This window comes from Plecotus auritus (genome assembly GCF_963455305.1).
Source record: "Plecotus auritus genome assembly, chromosome: X".
NCBI classification, from domain to species: Eukaryota; Metazoa; Chordata; class Mammalia; order Chiroptera; family Vespertilionidae; genus Plecotus; species Plecotus auritus.
In genome coordinates, this window is record NC_137784.1 from 131411699 (window position 1) to 131431687 (window position 19989).

At 39.2% G+C, this 19989-nt stretch overlaps 1 protein-coding gene across 1 annotated transcript in view; it reads left to right on the forward strand.

Moving 5' to 3' along the window:
- LOC308240314 (inhibitor of growth protein 1-like) overlaps positions 1–18572 on the forward strand; it is a gene marked incomplete at both ends in the record, with an annotated part of 57675 nt that extends 39103 nt beyond the window's left edge. The window contains one exon of the mRNA XM_080653202.1: positions 17819–18572. Within this exon, the coding sequence (XP_080509328.1) occupies positions 17819–18572 (754 nt within the window). The remainder of the gene's footprint in view (positions 1–17818) is intronic.
- Between the last annotated feature and the right edge of the window lie 1417 nt (positions 18573–19989).

Genomic DNA, 19989 nt, shown 5'->3' on the forward strand with positions numbered 1-19989 from the left:
CAATCCAAAAAAACCTAACACATGGAGACTAAACAGCATGCTATTAAATAATGACTGGGTTTCCAGAGAGATGAAGGAAGAAATAAAAAACATCATGGCAACAAATGACAATGAAAACACAACAATCCAAAATCTATGGGACACAGCGAAAGCAGTCTTGAGAGGGAAGTTCATAGCTCTACAAGCATACTGCAAAAAAAAAACACAAAAAAAAAACAAGAAACAATGGTAATAAATTACCTAACCCTACAACTCGAAGAGTTAGAAAGAGAGCAACAAGAAGAGCCCAGTGTAAGCAGAAGGAAGGAAATAATAAAGATCAGAGTGGAGACAAATGACATAGAGACCAAAGAAACAATACAAAAGATCAACAAAACGAAGAGCTGGTTCTTTGAAAGGATAAACAAGATTGATGAACCTCTATCCAGGCTTACCAAGAAGCAAAGAGAGAGGATCCAAATAAACAAAATCAGAAATGAAAGACTTGAAATAAGAACAGATGCCACAGAAATACAAAGGATTGTTAAAAAATACTATGAACAAGTCTATTCCAACAAATTGGACAACCTGGAGGAAATGGACATATTCCTAGAAAAATATAACCTTCCAAAACTCAATCAGGAAGAATCTAAAAAGCACAATAGGCCAATAACTATGGAAGAATTTGAAGCAGTCATCAAAAAGCTTCCGGCAAACAAAAGCCCAGGGCCAGACAGCTTCACAGGGGAGTTTTACCAAACATTCAAGGAAGAACTAAAACCTATCCTCCTCAGACTATTCCAAAAAATTCAAGAGAAAGGAACACTTCCAAGCTCCTTCTATGAAGCCAGCATCACCCTAATACCAAAACCAGATAAAGACAACACAATGAAGGAGAATTACAGGCCAATATCCCTCATGAACATAGATGCCAAAATCCTCAACAAAATTCTAGCAAATAGGATCCAGCAGTACATCAGAATGATCATGCGCCATGACCAAGTAGGACTTATCCCAGGAATGCAAGGATGGTATAATATCCGCAAATCAATAAACGTGTTACATCACATAAACAAATTGAGAGATAAAAATCACATAGTCATATCAATTGATGCAGAAAAAGCATTTGACAAAATCCAACACCCTTTCTGGATAAAAACTCTCAACAAGGTTGGAATAGAAGGATCATACCTCAACATAATAAAAGCTATATATGATAAACCCACGGCTAACATCATACTCAATGGGCAAAAACTAAAACCTATTTCCCCTAAGAACAGGAACAAGACAGGGATGCCCACTCTCACCACTCCTGTTTGACATAGTACTGGAAGTATTAGCCATTGCAATTAGACAAGAAGAAGAAATAAAAGGCATCCAAATTGGAAAAGAAGAAGTAAAGCTGTCCTTATTTGCAGATGACATGATATTGTACATAAAAAACCCAAAAGACTCCATCAACAAACTATTAGACTTAATAAATGAATTCGGCAATGTAGCAGGATACAAAATTAATGCCAAGAAATCCATGGCATTTCTATACACCAATAGTGAACTTACAGAAAGAGAGACTAAAAAAGCAAACCCATTTACAATCACACCAAAAAAATTAAGATACCTAGGAATAAACTTAACCAAGGAGGTAAAAGACCTATATGTGGAAAACTACAGGACACTGAAAAAAAGAGATAGAGGAAGATGTAAACAGATGGAAGAATATACCATGTTCATGGATTGGTAGAATCAACATCATTAAAATGTCCATAGTACCCAAAGCAATCTATAGATTCAATGCACTCCCCATTAAAATACCAATGGCATATTTCACAGACCTAGAAAGAACTCTCCAAAAATTCATCTGGAATAAAAAAAGACCCCAAATAGCCACAGCAATCCTGAGAAAGAAGAATAAAGTAGGAGGGATCTCAATACCAGATTTCAAGCTGTATTACAAAGCCACTGTCCTCAAAACAGCCTGGTACTGGCACAAGAACAGACATATAGATCAATGGAATAGAATAGAAAATCCAGATATCAACCCAAACCACTATGCTCAATTAATATTTGACAAAGGAGGCATGAGCATACAATGGAGTCAAGACAGTCTCTTCAATAAATGGTGTTGGGAAAATTGGACAGATACATGAAAAAAATGAAACTAGATCTCCAACTCACACCATACACAAAAAATAAACTCAAAATGGATACAGGACTTAAACATAAGACGGGAAACCATAAAAATACTAGAGGAATTCACAGGCAGCAAAATCTCAGACATATGCTAAAAGAACTTCTTCACTGATACTGCTCCTAGGGCAATGGAAGCTAAAGAGAAAATAAACAAATGGGACTACATCAAAATAAAAAGCTTTTTCACAGCAAAAGAAACCATCAACAAAACAACAAGAAAGCCCACTGTATGGGAGAACATATTTGCAAATGTTATCACTGATAAAGGTTTAATCTCCAACATCTACAGGCAACTTATACAATTTAATAAAAGGAAGATAAATGATCCAATAAAAAAATGGGCAACGGACCTAAATAGAATATTTTCGAAAGAAGACAGAAGGAAGGCCAAGAGACACATGACAACATGCTCAAAGTTACTAATTATCCAAGATGCCAATCAAAACGACAATGCGGTACCATCTTACACCTGTCAGAATGGCTATCATCAACAAATCAACAAACGACAAGTGCTGGTGAGGATGTGGAGAAAAAGGAACCCTCATGCACTGCTGGTGGGAATGCAGACTGGTGCAGCCACTGTGGAGACCAGTATGGAGTTTCCTCAATAAACTAAAAATGGAACTCCCATTTGACCCAGTAATCCCACTTCTTGGAAAATATCCCAAGAAACTATAAACACGAATTAGAAAGGATATATGCACCCCTATGTTCATAGCAGCACAATTCACCATAGCTAAGATTTGGAAACAGCCTAAGTGCCCGTCAGCACATGAGTGGATTAGAAAACTATGGTACATCTACACAATGGAATACTACGCTGCTATAAAAAAGAAGGAATTCTTACCATTTTCAGCAGCATCGATGGAACTGGAGAGCATTATGCTAAGTGAAATAAGCCAGGCAATGAAAGAAAAATACCACATGATCTCACTCATTTATGGAAAATAAAGAACATTATATCCTGATGAACAAAAAGATAGATACAGAGGCAGTAAAGCATCGAATAGACTGTCAAATTACAGCGGGAAGGCTGGGGAGTGTTGGGGAGTGGGGAGGGGGAAGAGATCAACCGAAGGACTTGTATGAATGCATGTAAGCACAACCAATGGACACAAGACACTGGGGGATGGGGATGAGGGCATGCCACAGGGTGTAGGGGAGGCTGGGGGAAGGTCAATGGGGGAAACAAAGGAAATATATGTACTACTATGTGTAATACTTTAAACAATAAAATAAAATAAAATTTAAAACAAAGAGAAAAAAATAAAAATTCACCTACAATTGCCCATACATTCCTAACTAGTCAAATAGATCCAACACAATACTCCTCTAAAATTATAACATATATAGATGACATATTACTATATCATGATGATGGACCAACCCTAGCAGGAGATCTAAATAGATTAACACAATATTTACGGTCCCAGGGATGGACCATCAACCCAGAAAAAAATACAACAACCTGGTACACAAATAAAATTTTTAGGAATATAATGGAACTCTGAAGGAAGGAGAATACCCCCCCCAAAAAATAGTGGATAAATTACTCCATCTAGCAGCCCTAAAGAATAAAAAAGGAGCACAGCTATTAGGCTTATTCATGTACTGGAGACAGCACATACCGTATTTATTTGTCTTAGCCGAACCCATATACAAAGTTACTGGGAAAGCTATAGATTTTCAATGGGGACAGGAACAGGAAGATTATTTAAAACAACGTAAAGATTATGTACAACATTTTCAGCAATTACAATCAATTAAGCAAGGAGATAAGGTTATTTTAGACATAATCTACACAGGCAAACATGGATGTTGGGGATTATATAAAAAAGGACCAGATGACAAGGTTAATATTCCTGTGGGATTCTGGTCACAGAGATTTCCATACCATCCTAACAAATATTCAGTATTTGAAAAATTAATTTGGAATTTATACTGAGTGGACAGATTACTATGATCTTTGAACGCATAATAATCTGGCCACTCTGTGTGTGTGTGTGTGTGTGTGTGTGTGTGTGTGTGTGTGTGTGTGTGTGTGTGTGTATTTTAGAGGCCCGTTGCATGAATTTGTGCATGAGTGGGGTCCGGCCAGCCTGGCCAGGGGGAGGGGACATGGGCGGTTGGACAGCCTGCCTGCTGGTTGAACTACTGGTCGAGGGGACAATTTGCATATTAGCCTTTTATTATATAGGATATACACTGAGAGGCCAGATTATTATGCGTTCAGAGATCATAATAATCTGGCCACTCAGTGTATATGCTGCTTTACTACATACTGAGCCACTTACAGGACAAAATAAGATCACTATTAGATCAACCTTGCCTCTGAAAGCATGTTGGCTGAGGAATTGGCAGGTACCCAAATTAATGAAAAAGCACTAGCCTGGAAATAGTACATAAACTCCAGAGAAATAACAGGCACCGGAGAACCAGCCCTCCTCACCGAGGAGGTCTCCAAATTGGAGCTAGACCCACCTACACAGATTATAAAAAGCCTAAGGGTATTTGAGAATCTGGGTGGGGGGGTAGGACCTAAATATAGGCCCTCATTATGAAATGCCTGGTTTACAGATGGGATCAGCCTCTGTGTCTGGTGACCTAACAAAATGGAGAGCAGCAGTTTTCAATCCAGCGACAAACGAAGCCCTGATACAAGGTACTTCCAAATGGGCTCAACATGCAGAACTCATAGCAGCATATCTAGCAATAGAAAAACAACGTAAATGATATATTTATACAGAATCCTGGGTAGTATTTAAAGGAATTACAGAATGGTCAGGAAAATGGAAGGAAAATGACTTCCAGATAAATGGAAGGGACCTTTGGTCCAAAGAATATTGGATAGAGATAGATAAACTTACTAAATTAATTAAAATCTATGTTTCACATATTTCAGCTCATGCTAAAGATAATTCTCACACAACATTAGGAAATCAAATAGCTGACAAACTTGCAATGGGTATTGAGGTAGATGAGGAAATAACAATAACCAACACATCTAAGACATATAGACTAAAACTAAAATTGGAAAGGAATCCACAAACAGGACAATATCAAATACCACAAATTCCAAAGTTAAAATTAAAAAGAGAAGGAACATATTCACTAAGGTAGAGGATGAACCACTACAGTTCATGCCAGAATTTGTCAAAAAGATCCATGAACAACTAGGACACCCAGGACAAACTGCAATGATAAATTGGTTCACACAAAGAAATCTGGCAGCCAAAATAGAGGACATAAAAAAGGGAATTAATGAATGTAATGCCTGTAAAAATATGTATCAATTCAGAAGGACAGATCCACCAAGTTTAGATAGACCACAAATACCAAATTTCCAAATTCAAATAGATTTCATTGGGCCCTTAAAATATCCTTTTGCCCATAAATATGCATGCACATTAGTTGATGTACATACAGAAATTATATATGCCCATGCTGCATCAAATCCTACTGCACAAACCACATTAAAGGCATTGAATACCTGGAAGGTGTTCTATGGAACACCTAAAATTATTGACTCAGATCAAGGCACACACTTTACTAGCATAAAGGTACAATCCTTTGGCACCATAAATAATATAGATTGGAATTTTCATTTAACTTATAACCCCACTGCAGCAGGAATAATTGAAAGATATAATGGCCTCCTCAAATCTAAATGCAATACTTTGCTAATAGATAACAAATATTCTGATTTACAATCCCTTCTAAATGAAGCTACCTTTGCTTTGAACAATAGACCTAGAACTAATAGACTCACACCTATTGAGGAGCTAATACTTCCACACATAACTGAGGCAGACATTAAAATAGGAGATTTAGGATACACTAAAAGAATACCATACAAAATAATAGTAAAATCAGCTAAGGACTCCTCTCTATCCCAACAGGAAATAATTTGCAATGCAGAGAGAAATACTGTCTGGACATTAGACCAAAGAGGGCATTTACAACAGATAAAATTAGACAACACAATACCTAACTATGTGCCAACTCATAACCATACTCTTTATTATTTTAATGTATGTAATTCTTAGCCATATGCTCATCATTCTTCATGGCACTCTTTGTCTCAAGAGAAACTGCACAGGAAATAGTACAGGCAGTTCTTTTGGATCAGGCTCTTTCCCATGCAGCACAGTAGCTAATCATACAATCTGTGCCGCTGAAAAGATTTTTAATCTAATGTAACTCCTCACCCAGCTCTGATCCATTTGAGACGCCACCAACGGATCTCTCCTTTGCTACACGAAGCTCTGACGGCGAGATTACACTCTCAGAATTCGAAATCTTAGAAAATAGCCTTGCTATTAACTCCCCCTCCACTTCAGATGACCATTGGACTGAATTAGCTTTTGTCTTAGAAAAAGGTGCAATACCATCCTCAGGGACTACCCCACCTACCCCACCACCTTCTCCATCCCCTCAACAACTCAACTACTTTCTTCCATCACCCCCACAACATCCCATTGGAGTAGTAAACCCATCTTTTCAACCTCCTCTTCTCCCTCTCAATCACTTCCTAAAACTACTCCTTGCCTGTGTGACCAATATTTTTGGACCACACACATCCTCCTGAAATAATTAATAGACCCTGGCACACTTATTTCACGGGAAACAATGAGGAACATATACCCCCAAGGCTGAGTCAAGCAATCACTGGCCCAGTTAGAGAACATATTCAAACAACACTTGATGGAATTCAAACTCTTGTAGAATATCTACCAGAGGACCTAGCTAGACATTCCATAGAAGTCCTACTGCAGACACTTCTAGCAAAGGACGCCACCTACCGGACTGATAGGAAACCAGCAGAACATCTTCTAACTACACCCAGACCAAGATTGTCCAGCGAATTCCTAAATCTAATAGGAGAGGACGATTATAGCGACCCCACGGGACCAATATTCAGAATTTTTAGGGATGGATTTCAACAAAATCCACCACCCTATGAATTTGTGCTAAAAGTCATTCCAAGATATTGGCCATGGCAAATCTAATAACCATGGTCCGTTTATTAGTCATTATATTTAAAATAACATTATATCTTTCTAATCCTGCTTCTACTAATACTTCTGCTGAAACCACTACTAATCCTACTACTGCAAAGACAGAATACACAACGTTCAAATTTCCACCCATTCAGACACCGCATTCACTTAATCTAACACAATACCCATTAAAACCACATCTCATTTTCCACCCACCACATATAATTACCAATAACAACTCATACTTTCATTTTCCTAAGGCTTTGAATCATTAACCTATAATCTACATATTTACGGACCTTTTAACATACACAAATTACAAAATGTCACTATATATACTAGTAACCCTAAATAACACTAACATATATACTTTCCCAATAGAAATGCAAGCTCCAGACATTGTTCAAAACCCTAACATAAGAAAACACACATGTTTTATGTTTTGGATTTTCAGCAGACCTAGTAGACTTACACTACCATTCCTTATACAATTGTAAAAACTTCAAATTTTATGACAAATTTAATGCCAAAATTAATCCACTCAAAGCTAAAAGAATCTTAGGAACACACACAACATCATATTCATGGTATCTTTTAATGACATTAGAAGATCATTGGACAAAATTATATATACACAAACACATACCAAGACATAATTTCTCAATTGTTCCTAGAACTGATCTTTTTCTTTCCACAGTCACTAGACAAGACTGCCATGTAAAACCTGATTTTTCACCATGCATTATCCACAGAGGATGTTACAATTCCACATATTGCTTAAGAACTTTATACTTTGATCTATTATTTTCATATAATATGACTAATCCCAAACCCACTTCCATCCCAGCACCACTTTTTTGTTACTATTCCAGAATAGGCTATTAAGGTAATATACCAACCGATCATAACACGAAGAAGGATCACCTTCAAACTCAACACCTTTGAGGTATACACACACATACCACAGTGTGCGGAACACAAAGATAAAATCACTAGACAAACAATAACATTACTTAGCAGATTTGAGACAAACAGAGGACGTAAAATTTTACAGTTCGCCACAATAGCAGCAATAGCAATGTCATCTATGGCCTTATCTATTTCAGTTCCTAATGTCATAAAATTGGACGAACTAACTCAAAAATTTCAAAAATTCCAAACAGACCAAGCAAGACAAACATCTAAAATATTAGACTTAATATCACACCACTTTCAAAACGTCCTCGACCTTTCTATGCAAACACAACATCAATTAGAAATATTAGAAAAGGCAACACACACACACAAAAACTACTTAGATGTAAATATAAAAAAATCTTGGTGACTACACAAGAAACCTTGCTTTGCTTACTGCTTGCCAAAATACACAAAACCAGCTTGACTCTGCCCTAAGGGACATCAGGGAAATTATGGTCAGAGGAACAGGTTTTTCTCCTTTATGGACACAAAACCTTGCCTTACTAGATCCAACACAATCTACCGGTTGTCTTATAAATGATTGTGAATTTTCTATAAAAACCCTTTCGGGCGGAGACATACTCTTAGCATACCCTGTTGCTCCAATACCACATACCTTGCCTAATAGGAACACAATTATACCAAAAGGCAAAATATTTTATGCAGACCCATACTTTTTCCAATCAGATCAACTAATAGAATGGTCCAAATTCACATATGTAACAACCCAACCACTAGAAATTAATCTTTTTTCACTACCCATGGCATTAACACCCATGAGGAAAGCCCTTTTCAATCTAGGGAATTTTGCCTTCGTCCATGTGGACAGAACATATCTTACTATGACCACACAACTGATATCCTTGACTCTTCGGAACAAGAAGGCAGACTAACCCAGCACACCATGAACATCACAGCCAACAATAGGACCACCTACTCAACTTACACCAAGCATGGACAATTGCAGTATCTTCCAACAACCACCTTTGCTTAACTACAACCACAACATATGCAACTTCCTATAGACTTTAATGAGACTTTCCAAAATTACAGATTCTTCATAACAACACTCAGGACATTATAAAAAAAAATGAAGGACTATATAAATGTTGCAGAGGACCTTAAATATATCCCTAATGCAAATGCCATTATTACCAAATATAATGCTAACAGGATCCATAAGCAGCATGACTTTGTTGAAACACTTGGATCCATTTTTTCAACTCTTTCTTGTACCCCTAATTGGAATATGATTAACCCTGTATACTATATACAAAAGAGACTAAATTCCCTCACTCAGATTTTTTATTCTATTAAGGATATTGTATTGCTTATTTTTACTTTTATTTTAATTGTATTAGGACTTACGATTTTATTAACTGTATGCAAAAGAAAATAATTGGCCCCCGGATTCCCCACAAAGAATCACAGGGACCAGGGGATGGAATGTTGTAGTAAAATATAGAAATGTTTTAAAATACTTAAAGAATGTCTAAAAACATTAGGAAGGTTTTAAAATGTTTGAGTTAACTTTCCTTGAAACAAAGTGTGATATTAAGGACACATTCCCCACTGCCCTGAAGCGTGTGTACCCCAGAGATAAGGATTTGAACTTCAATTACTGACTCAGAGTGACTTGTCAAGATAACCATATGTGTGAGTGATGTACTCTCCCTAGATAACCACATGTAGCCCCTCACCCTGTTTGAGATTAACATGTGTGCACTGATGTAATTCATTGATAGCCACCTGAACTGTTGTGGGTACGGTTCAGGCTTTAAAAATAGATCCCGGCCAGCTAACGGTGCTCGCCTGTGGAGACAGCCACAAAGGCACGTCCTTTTGTCAGTGCGGCAAGCGCTCCATGCTCCTCTTCGTGCCAGATGACAGAAGAACGGCTAGTAAGTCCCGATCAAGATGCGACCGAGCTCTTGGGTGAGGAACGCCGGACCCCTGCATCTGGACCAGACCAGCCCAGCTGCCGGACCCCAGAGGACAGCACCACCGGGATCCCCAATTAAGCCTGTACCCACAGCATTAGGAACTTGTGTAATAAAGTGCTGTGTGATTTGCAACTGCATATGTTTCATGTGGTGTAATTTCTCTGGCAGTTAACTGAATTATTTTTTGGATGCTTAAAATTTAAATTAAAGCTTCTGGTCTTTTTGGTCCTAAGCCTGCCCTTGGTCCTAGCCTTTTCGCTAGCAACTACTTGAATGTCCCAACTCCTGCGCGGTTAAAGTTTATCAAAAGGAACGCCTTAGATAAACACCCCACATCCTTTCCCAGGATCTACTTGGGACAATGTCTTCATTTTCATGTCTTCAAGACATCATGTAATCAAGCACCTGATCAGGTTCACAAGCTTAATGACTGAAGACTAGCCCATAGAGAAGAGAACCAGTTAAGGGAGCCTTTGGCTGAGGGAACTCCCCCTTGGCAGGAGACCACAATACTATCAAATAAACTCGTATTTCAATGTAAAACAGAAGTCTTGCAGACTCTATTATGTCTACCTAAGTTATAAAGCCCCCAGTAATCAACATTTAGGTAAACTGGTAAGATCAGAGTGAAAGTACAATAAATTAATTAGAAACATGCCCAATAAATAAATGTAAAACCTGAAGATTAAAAAGGGAAGCCACTGTAGTCAAAAGAGCAATCTCTGTGCCTCTGAGAAATCCTTGTCAGACTTTTGGGGTTTCATTGCTAAAGGACTAGATAAAAAGCATTCAGGACATGAGGGATTTACCCCTATTTAGGGTGATGCTTATTTTGATTGCTACAAATTGAAGTGAGCCCTGGCTAGTTTGGGTCAATGGTTAGAGCATTGCTCTCCCCCACCCCCGACTCAAGGGTTGAGCATTTGAGGGTTAAATTCCTGGTCAAAGGCAGGTACCTTGGTTGTAGTTACGATCCTCGGGCTCAGTTGGGTGCGTGCGGGAGGCAACCAGTTGATGTGTCTCACATCTATGTCTGTCTGTCTGTCTGTCTCTCTCTCTCTCTCTCTCTTTCTCTCTTCCCCTCCCTCCCCCCTCCCTCCTTTCTCTCTAAAGACTAATGGAAAAAATGTCTTGGGGTGAAAATTAAAAAAAAAAAAGAAATGTGAGATCATGATACTACAAAAGTGCATCGTCTATAATTCTGCAATTGTTGAGGCAAACAACATTAGAAGAAATGATTTTCTTGACATTAGTCATTTTTCAAAGGTGTTTATTATAGTACAAAAGAAAATATGAACTATAGGATATCAATTAGAATTTCAATAGGCTAAATGGGATTTTCTATAATATGTACTTCGTAATGACATATATATGACCAGTTTGGGAGAAAAACGAATCTTTACATTTGCTTTAGGAGAACTTGTTCCTTGATATTCTGAATTAAAAATTTATAGTTATAAAAAAGTGGACATTAAAAATTACTGTTTATGCTAAGTAAAATAGTAGCTAAAACATAGTTGACAAGTAAGAAAATTAGTCATTTCACAATATGGTAAAAAAAAAAAAAATTTAGCCCAGCTGGCATGGCTCAGTGGTTAAGTGTCGACATAGTTCGATTCTCAGTGTGGAGTGTACAGGAGGCAGCCAATCAATGACTCTCTCTCTCATCATTGGTGTTTCTCTCTCTTTTCTCTCTGAAATCAATAAAATTATATTTAAAAATTATTTAGTATGTCAGCCATTTACCTCAAGTACACATTTACCTATTTGCGGTAGTAAGGGAAGAAAATAACCATTCGATCACTGAGTAGATTGTGCTCTGATTCTTGTCTGTGTACACTCACATAAAATGATTTAGAGTAATCATTATAAATACTAGAACTCTCATGAAAACCTTTGGGGTACTTATTTTGCCTCTGTAACTATAGGCAAACTTCTCAAGGACTTCTTGAAACTTTCCAGTAGTACTTAAGAATTATACACCAACATATGCTTTGGCTTTAAAGAAAGATCCTTCACAAAATGCAAAATATAGAAATTAATCTGTCCCATTAATACAAAATGTTGGATAATGGTGCAAGAATCACTTCTTTTTGTGTAAATTATTACAGTTAGAAAAAGGTAATCTGAGAGAGATCCGAGATGGTACGGAGTAGGTGGAAGTTACACTCACCTCTTTCCAGAACCAAACTGAAATTACAAGTATATTATAGAACAACTAGAGGCCCGTTGCATGAAGAGATTCGTGCAATAGGCCTTCCTTCCCTTGGCTTCCAGCACCGGTTTTCCTCCAGCACCCAGGACCCAGGCCTTCACTCCGGCCAGAGTCTGCCTTCTCCGTCTTTGCTGCAGACTTAGGCCAGAGTCTGCCATCTTCGTCTTCGCTGCAGACTCCGGAGTCTGCAGTCTTGTCTTCGCTGCAGCACTCCGCTCATGTAGATCCCTTCGCACCCCGCTCCCTCTCATAGCAGGCGTCCTGCCCCGCTGGGCCATTCGGTGCCTGGAGCAGCTGGGTGGCTGCCATCTTTGGCCTTCTAATTTACATACTCACTCTGATTGGCTGTGGGCGTAGCAGAGGTATGGTCAATTTACATGTTTGTCTATTATTAGGTAAGATTTGCCTGAACAACCAACTGAAGACTAGCTGAACAGAGAAGTCTTATAACCAAAAATTTACAGAAAAAGCCACATCTAGACTGACAGGAAGGAAAGAGATGCAAAAAGGGCTGGCCATTCAGGGCTGAGAATCTGAAGGATATCTCAGCTGCAAAGGTCCCCCCTTAGGAGCATGGGGTTTCAACTCCACACTGGGCTCCCAAGCCCAGATTACCAGAGCCACAAAGAACCCACATAACATTTGGCTATGAAAATCAGCAGGGATTCCCCAGTGAGAGAGGGGAGTCTACTAAAAACCCAGGTGCCCTCTTTAAGGACCAGCACATGGAATCTTGTTCACAGCCACTCGCCCTGGGCTCTGGCAAAGGGACGGTGGCTCAGAGTACACTAGAGTACAGTGAGGAAAGAATGGGATGTGTGGCTCCTTTGAAAGAACTGAAGGGACAGTGGCCAGGGAACCTGTCCAGACATCATCTTTCATAGGTTGAGCACTTCCATTCATAGGCATTAGCCTAGGGAATGGTATAGGCCGACCCTCCCTGTCTCTCTGCCCTGCAGAGCTCAAGCTGTGCCAAGGAGTCAGTGGCTTGGACCTGGGTGTAGAGGTCCCAGCAGACTCAGGGAGTGGCGGATTGTGTGGCTCTGGGGAACTGGCCATTCCCCCAACCTTTCTGAGTACAGAATGGAAACTAGACTTTTCTTAAAGAAACTATATTGTGATTTTGGTTGTAGAATCATTAAATAATTATGGAATGGTAAAACAAAATTAACAAGACAAGCCTTAAAAATTCAAAATAAAAATGATACAAACGGGTTTGTGGTCCTGGGTCAAACTGAAGGGTTCATTCTGCAGAACTAAACTCCTTCAAGTGAGTTTAACAAAACATAGTAAGTTGACTGCAATACCCCAAATGGGAAATATAAGGATAAAAAGAAGCACAATGCATCTTAAATATTAGGCAACCTTGCAAAGAACCACAGTGGGTGGTGACACGAGTGGATTTCTGCCCAGTGCTCTGAATGTGAAGAAATTCAATGAAGCATGCGTTAACAGCGGGAGTAACTATGATTCTCTTAAGATAGCCAAATGCTTCATCATCTAGTGACGTGCATGAATGGATAAATGAGATTCCCATTGCCCCTACCTACTATCCAGCGAAACCACAGCCAAGGGAATGGGCTTGGTGGAATCAGTGGGGAAAGAAGACCCTGCTGAGCTTGACTCTAGTCTGGCACAGTGAAAAGACATGAGAGGTGTAGAATAAGTGGGAGGCACCCGGCACCCCTCCCTGAGTCCCCCAAGGGGGCAGGGTAGAGGTCCACCTGCCTTGCAATTGAAGGGGAAATAAGGAGCTTCACAGACAAAAAAAAAGGCTAAAGGAGTTTATCACCACTAAACCAGCAATGCAAAAAATGCTAAAGGAACTGGTATAAAAAGAAGAAATAAAAAGGGAAGAAGGAACACAGGCACAAAAAATAAAAAATGGCTACAAACAAGTAGCTATCAATAATAACTTTAAACGTAAACGGACTAAATGCTACAATCAAAAGACATTGAGTGGCTGAATGGATAAGAAAAAATGACCCATATATATGCTGTCTATAAGACCCACCTTAGAACAAGGGACTCACACAGATTGAAAGTGAAGGGATGGAAAAATATCTTCCAGGCAAATGGACATGAAAAAAAAAAAAAAGCTGGGGTAGCAATACTTATATCTGACAAAATAGACCTTAAAGTGAAGGCCATTACAAGAGATAAGCTATATAAGAGGATATAACCCTGGTAAACATATATGCACCCAATGCAGGAGCACCCAAATTTATTAAAACACACACACACACACACAAAACCGCCTGGAAGATATCAAGGGAAAGAGTGACAACAATACAATCATAGTAGGGGACTTTAATACCCCATTGCCATCACTGGATAAATGGTCTAGACAAAAAATCAGCAAAGAAACAGCAATCTTAAATGACTTATTAGATCAGATGGACTTAATTGACATTTTCAGAACATTTCACCCAAAAGCCACGGAATATACGTTCTTCTAAAGTGCACATGGGAAATTTTCAATGATATACCACATATTGGGTCACAGGCAAAGTCTCTCCAGATTCAAGAAGATTGAAATCATATCAAGCATCTTCTTAGACCACAATGGCATAATATTAGAAATAAACTACAATAAAAACATTAAAAAAATTCAAATACTTGGAAGCTGAACAGCATGCTATTAAACAATGATTGGGTTACCAAAGAGATCAAAGAAAAAATTAAAAACATCCTGGAAACAAATGACAATGAAAACACAACAATCCAAAATCTATGGGACACAGTGAACACAGTCCTGAGAGGGAAGTTTATAGATCTACAGGCCTACCTCAAAAAACAATAAAAAATAGTAATAAATCATCTAACTCTACAACTTAAAGAATTAGAGAGCAACAAGAAAAGCCCAGAGTGAGCAGAAGGAAGGAGATAATAAAAATCAGGGCAGAAATAAATGAGAGACAAAAAAATTATAAAAGATCAATGAAACCAAGAGCTGGTTCTTTGAAAGGATAAACAAGATTGATGAACTTCTATCCAGGCTCACCAAGAAACAAAGTTAGAGGACCCAAACAAACAAAACCAGAAATGAAAGAGGCAAAATAACAACAGATTCCACAGAAATACAAAGGATTGTTTAAAAAATACTATGAACAACTCTATTCTTACAAACTAGACAACCTAAAGGAAATGGACATATTCCTAGAAAAATACAACCTTCCAAAACTCAATTGGGAAGATTCTAATAATCTCAATAGGCCAATAACTATGGAAGAAATTGAAGCAGTCATCAAAAAGCTCCCAGCAAACAGCCCTAACCGGTTTAGCTCAGTGCATAGAGTGTCGGCATGCGGACTGAAGGGTCCCAGGTTCGATTCTGGTCAAGGGCATGTACCTTGGTTGGGGGCACATCCCCAGTAGGGAGTGTGCAGGAGGCAGCTGATCTCATCGATGTTTCTAACTCTCTATCCCTCTCCCTTCCTCTCTGTAAAAAAATCAATAAAATATAATTTTTTTAAAAAGCTTCCAGCAAACAAAAGCCCGGGCCAGACGGCTTCACAGGGGAGTTTTACAAAACATTCAAAGAAGAACTAAAACCTATCCTCCTCAGACTATTCCAAAAAATTCAAGAGGAAGCAACACTTCCAAGCTCATTCTGTGAAGCCAGCATCACCCTAATACCAAAACCAGATGAAGATAACACAAAGAAAGAGAATTACAGGCCAATATCTCTCATGAACATAGATGCCAAAATCCTCAATAAAATTCTAGCAAATCGGATCCAGCATTACATCAGGAAGATCATACACCATGACCAAGTAGGATTTATCCCAGGGATGCAAGGATGGTACAATATCTACAAGTCAATAAACGTGATACGTCACATAAACAAACTGAGAGATAAAAAATCACACAGTCATGTCAATTGATGCAGAAAAAGCATTTAACAAAACCTAACACCCTTTCTTGATAAAAACCCTCAGCAAAGTGGGAATAGAGGAATAATACCTAAACATAATAAAAGTCATATATGACAAACCTACAGCCAACATCATACTCAATGGGCAAAAACTGAAACCATTTCACCAAAGAACAGGAACGAGACAGGGATGCCCACTTTCACCACTCATGTTTGACATAGTTCTGGAAGTGCTAGCCATAGCAATTAGACAAAAAGAAGAAATAAAAGGTATCCAAATTGGAAAAGAAGACGTAAAATGGTCAATATTTGCAGATGACATGATACTGTATATAGAAAACCCTAAAGATTCCATCAAAAAATTATTAGACTTAATAAATGAATTCAGCAATGTAGCAGGATACAAAATTAACAGCAAGAAATCTATGGCATTTTTATATACCAATAGTTAACTTACAGAAATAGAGATTTAAAAAAATCCCATTTACCATTGCACCAAAAAAAAATTAAGATTCCTAGGAATAAACTTAACTAAGGAGGTAAAAGACCTGTACTCAGAAAACTACAGGGCACTGAAAAAAGAGATAAAGGAAGACATAAACAGATGGAAGAACATACCGTGTTCATGAAATGATAGAATCAATATCATTAAAATGTCCATACTACCCCAAGCAATCTATAGATTCAATGCATTCCCCATTAAAATACCAATGGCATATTTCACAGACCTAATACAAACTCTCCAAAAATTCAACTGGAATAAAAAAAAAAAGACCCTGAATAGCTGTAGCAATCCTGAGAAAGAAGAACAAAGTAGGAGGGATCTCAATACCAGATATCAAGCTGTATTACAAAGCCACTGTTCTCAAAACTGCCTGGTACTGGCACAAGAACAGACATATAGACCAATGGAATAGAATAGAGAACCTAGAAATTGACTTAAACCACTATGCTCAATTAATATTTGACAAAGAAGGCAAAAGCATACAATGGAATCAAGACAATGTCTTTAATAAATGGTGCTGGGCAAACTGGACAGACACATGCAAAAAAAAATGAAACTAGACCACCAACTTACACCATACACAAAAATAAACTCAAAATGGATAAAAGACTTAAATGTAAGACGGGAAACCATAAAAATACTAGAGGAATCCACAGGCAACAAAATCTCAGACATATGCCGAAGATATTTCTTCACTGATACTGCTCCTAGGGCAATGGAAACTAAAGAGAAAATAAACAAATGGGACTACATCCCAATAAAAAGCTTCTGCACAGCAAAAGAAACCATACACAAGACAACAAGAAAGCCCACTGCTTCAGAGAACATATTTATCCCCAATAAGGGTTATCCCCAATAAGGGTTTAATCTCCAACATTTACAGGGAACTCATACAACTTAACAAAAGGAAGATAAACAACCCAATTTAAAAATGGGCAACAGACCTAAATAGATACTTTTCGAAAGAAGACATAAGGCCAAGAGACATATGAAAATATGCTCAAAGTCACTAATCATCCGAGAGATGTAAATCAAAATGGTAATGAGGGAACTTCCGGCCAAGGAGCACTGGCGGTGCCCCGGAGCCAGGGGCAAGGCTTGTTAGCTGCGTTCCTGGCTCCACCGAGGACGAAGCTTATGTCTCCCACCCAGGCCCCAGGGACCTGCAGGACGGGCCAGCAGCCACGAGGAACAGGGGAAACAAATCCTGAAGGAACTAGATGAATATTATGAGAAGTTTAAAGGGGAGACGGACAGCAACCAGAAGAGGAGAGTGTTGCACTGCATTCAGAGAGCCCTGATCTGGAGCCAGGAGCTGGGCGACGAGAAGATCCAGACTGTGAGTCAGATAGTGGAGTTGGTGGAGAACAGGACCAGGCAGGTGGACAGTCATGTGGAACCCTTTGAGATACACCAAGAGGTCAATGACACCACTGGCCACAGTGGCAAAGCTGGCCAGGATAAGTCCAAGAATGAAACAATCACACAGGCAGAAAAGCCCAATAACAAGAGGTTTCGGAGACAGCACAAGAATGAAAATCGTAAGAATGCAGCCAATAATCACGACCATGATGACATCACCTCAGGAACGCCTATGGAGAAGAAAGCAAAGGCCTCCAAGAAGAAGAAACGCTCTAAGGCCAAAGCAGAGAGGGAAGCATCCCCTGCAGACCTTCCCATCAACCTGAACGAGCCCACGTACTGTCTGTGCAATCAGGTCTCCTATGGAGAAATAATGGGTTGTGACAATGACGAGTGCCCCATCGAGTGGTTCCACTTCTCCTGTGTAGGACTGAATCATAAACCAAAGGGCAAGTGGTACTGTCCCAAATGCCGAGGGGAGAACGAGAAAATAATGGGCAATGCCCTGGAGAAATCCAAAAAGGAGAGGGCTTATAACAAGTAGTTGGTGGACCTTGCTGAACAGGGAGGAGAACTAAGCCAGTGTATTTATTACATTGCCACCTTTGGTGAGGCGCAAAGACTGTACAATGTATATTTTTAAAGAATGTTAGAAAAGGAGCCATTCCTTTTGTAGGGATGGCAGTGATTCTCTGCCTTTTGTTTTCATTGGTACACATGTGTAACAAGAAAGTGGTCTGTGGATCAACATTTTAGAAACTACAAATATAGGTTTGAATTAAACACTCAAAAAACAAACAAACACAAAACGACAATGAGGTACCATCTCATACCTGTCAGAATGGCTATCATCCAACAAATCAACATATGCCAAGTGCTGGCGAGGATGTGGAGAAAAAGGAACCCTCGTGCACTGCCAGTGGGGACGCAGACTGGTGCAGCCACTGTGGAGAACAGTATGGAGTTTCCTCAAAAAACTAAAAATGGAACTCCCATTGACCCAGTAATCCCATTTCCAGGAATATATCCCAAGAAACTAGAAACACCAATCAGAAAGAATACATGCACCCCTATGTTCATAGCAGCACAATTTACAATAGTCAAGATTTAGAAACATAAGTGCCCATCAGAAGATAGTAGATTAAAAAAACTGTGGTACATCTACACAATGGAATACTACGCTGCTGTAAAAAGGAAGGAACTCCTACCATTTGCAACAGCATGGATGGACCTGGAGAGCATTATGCTAAGCAAAATACATTAGTCAGAGAAAGATAAATATCACATGATCTCACTTATTTGTGGAATATAATGAACAACATAAACTGATGAACAAAAACAGATCCAGACACATAGAAGCATCAATCAGATGCTCAAACCTCAGAGGGAAGATAGGGGAGGGTGGGGGTAAGGGGGAGAGATCAACCAAAGGACTTCTATGCATGCATATAAGCATAACCAATGGACACAGACACTGGGGGGGTGAGGGCATGAGTGGGGGGGGGGATAAGGACACATATGTAATACCTTAATCAATAAAGAAACAAATATTAGGCAATCATATTGCCACTAATAATACTACATATTTTATCTTATAATATATATAAAAGCCTAAGAGACCAAACGACCAGTCAACCAGTCACTATGACACACACTGACCACCAGGGGGCAGATGTTCAATGCAGGAGCTGCCCCCTGGTGGTCAGTGCGTTCCCACAGCAGAAGCGCCACTCAGCAGGCCACTTAGTTGACTGACGGGCACCAGAGGCAGGGCTCACGGCTGGCAAGCGCCACTGTGATGGCACAGCCTCTCCCTATCCAGACTGATTGAGCACGAGCCCGTGGCAGGTGCAGCAGGGCCAAAATGAGTGGGAGCGGCAGGCAGCATGGACTGCCAGTTTCGGTCTGATCCTCTCAGGCCACACTGAGGGACCCCATTAATGCATGAATTTATGCACTGG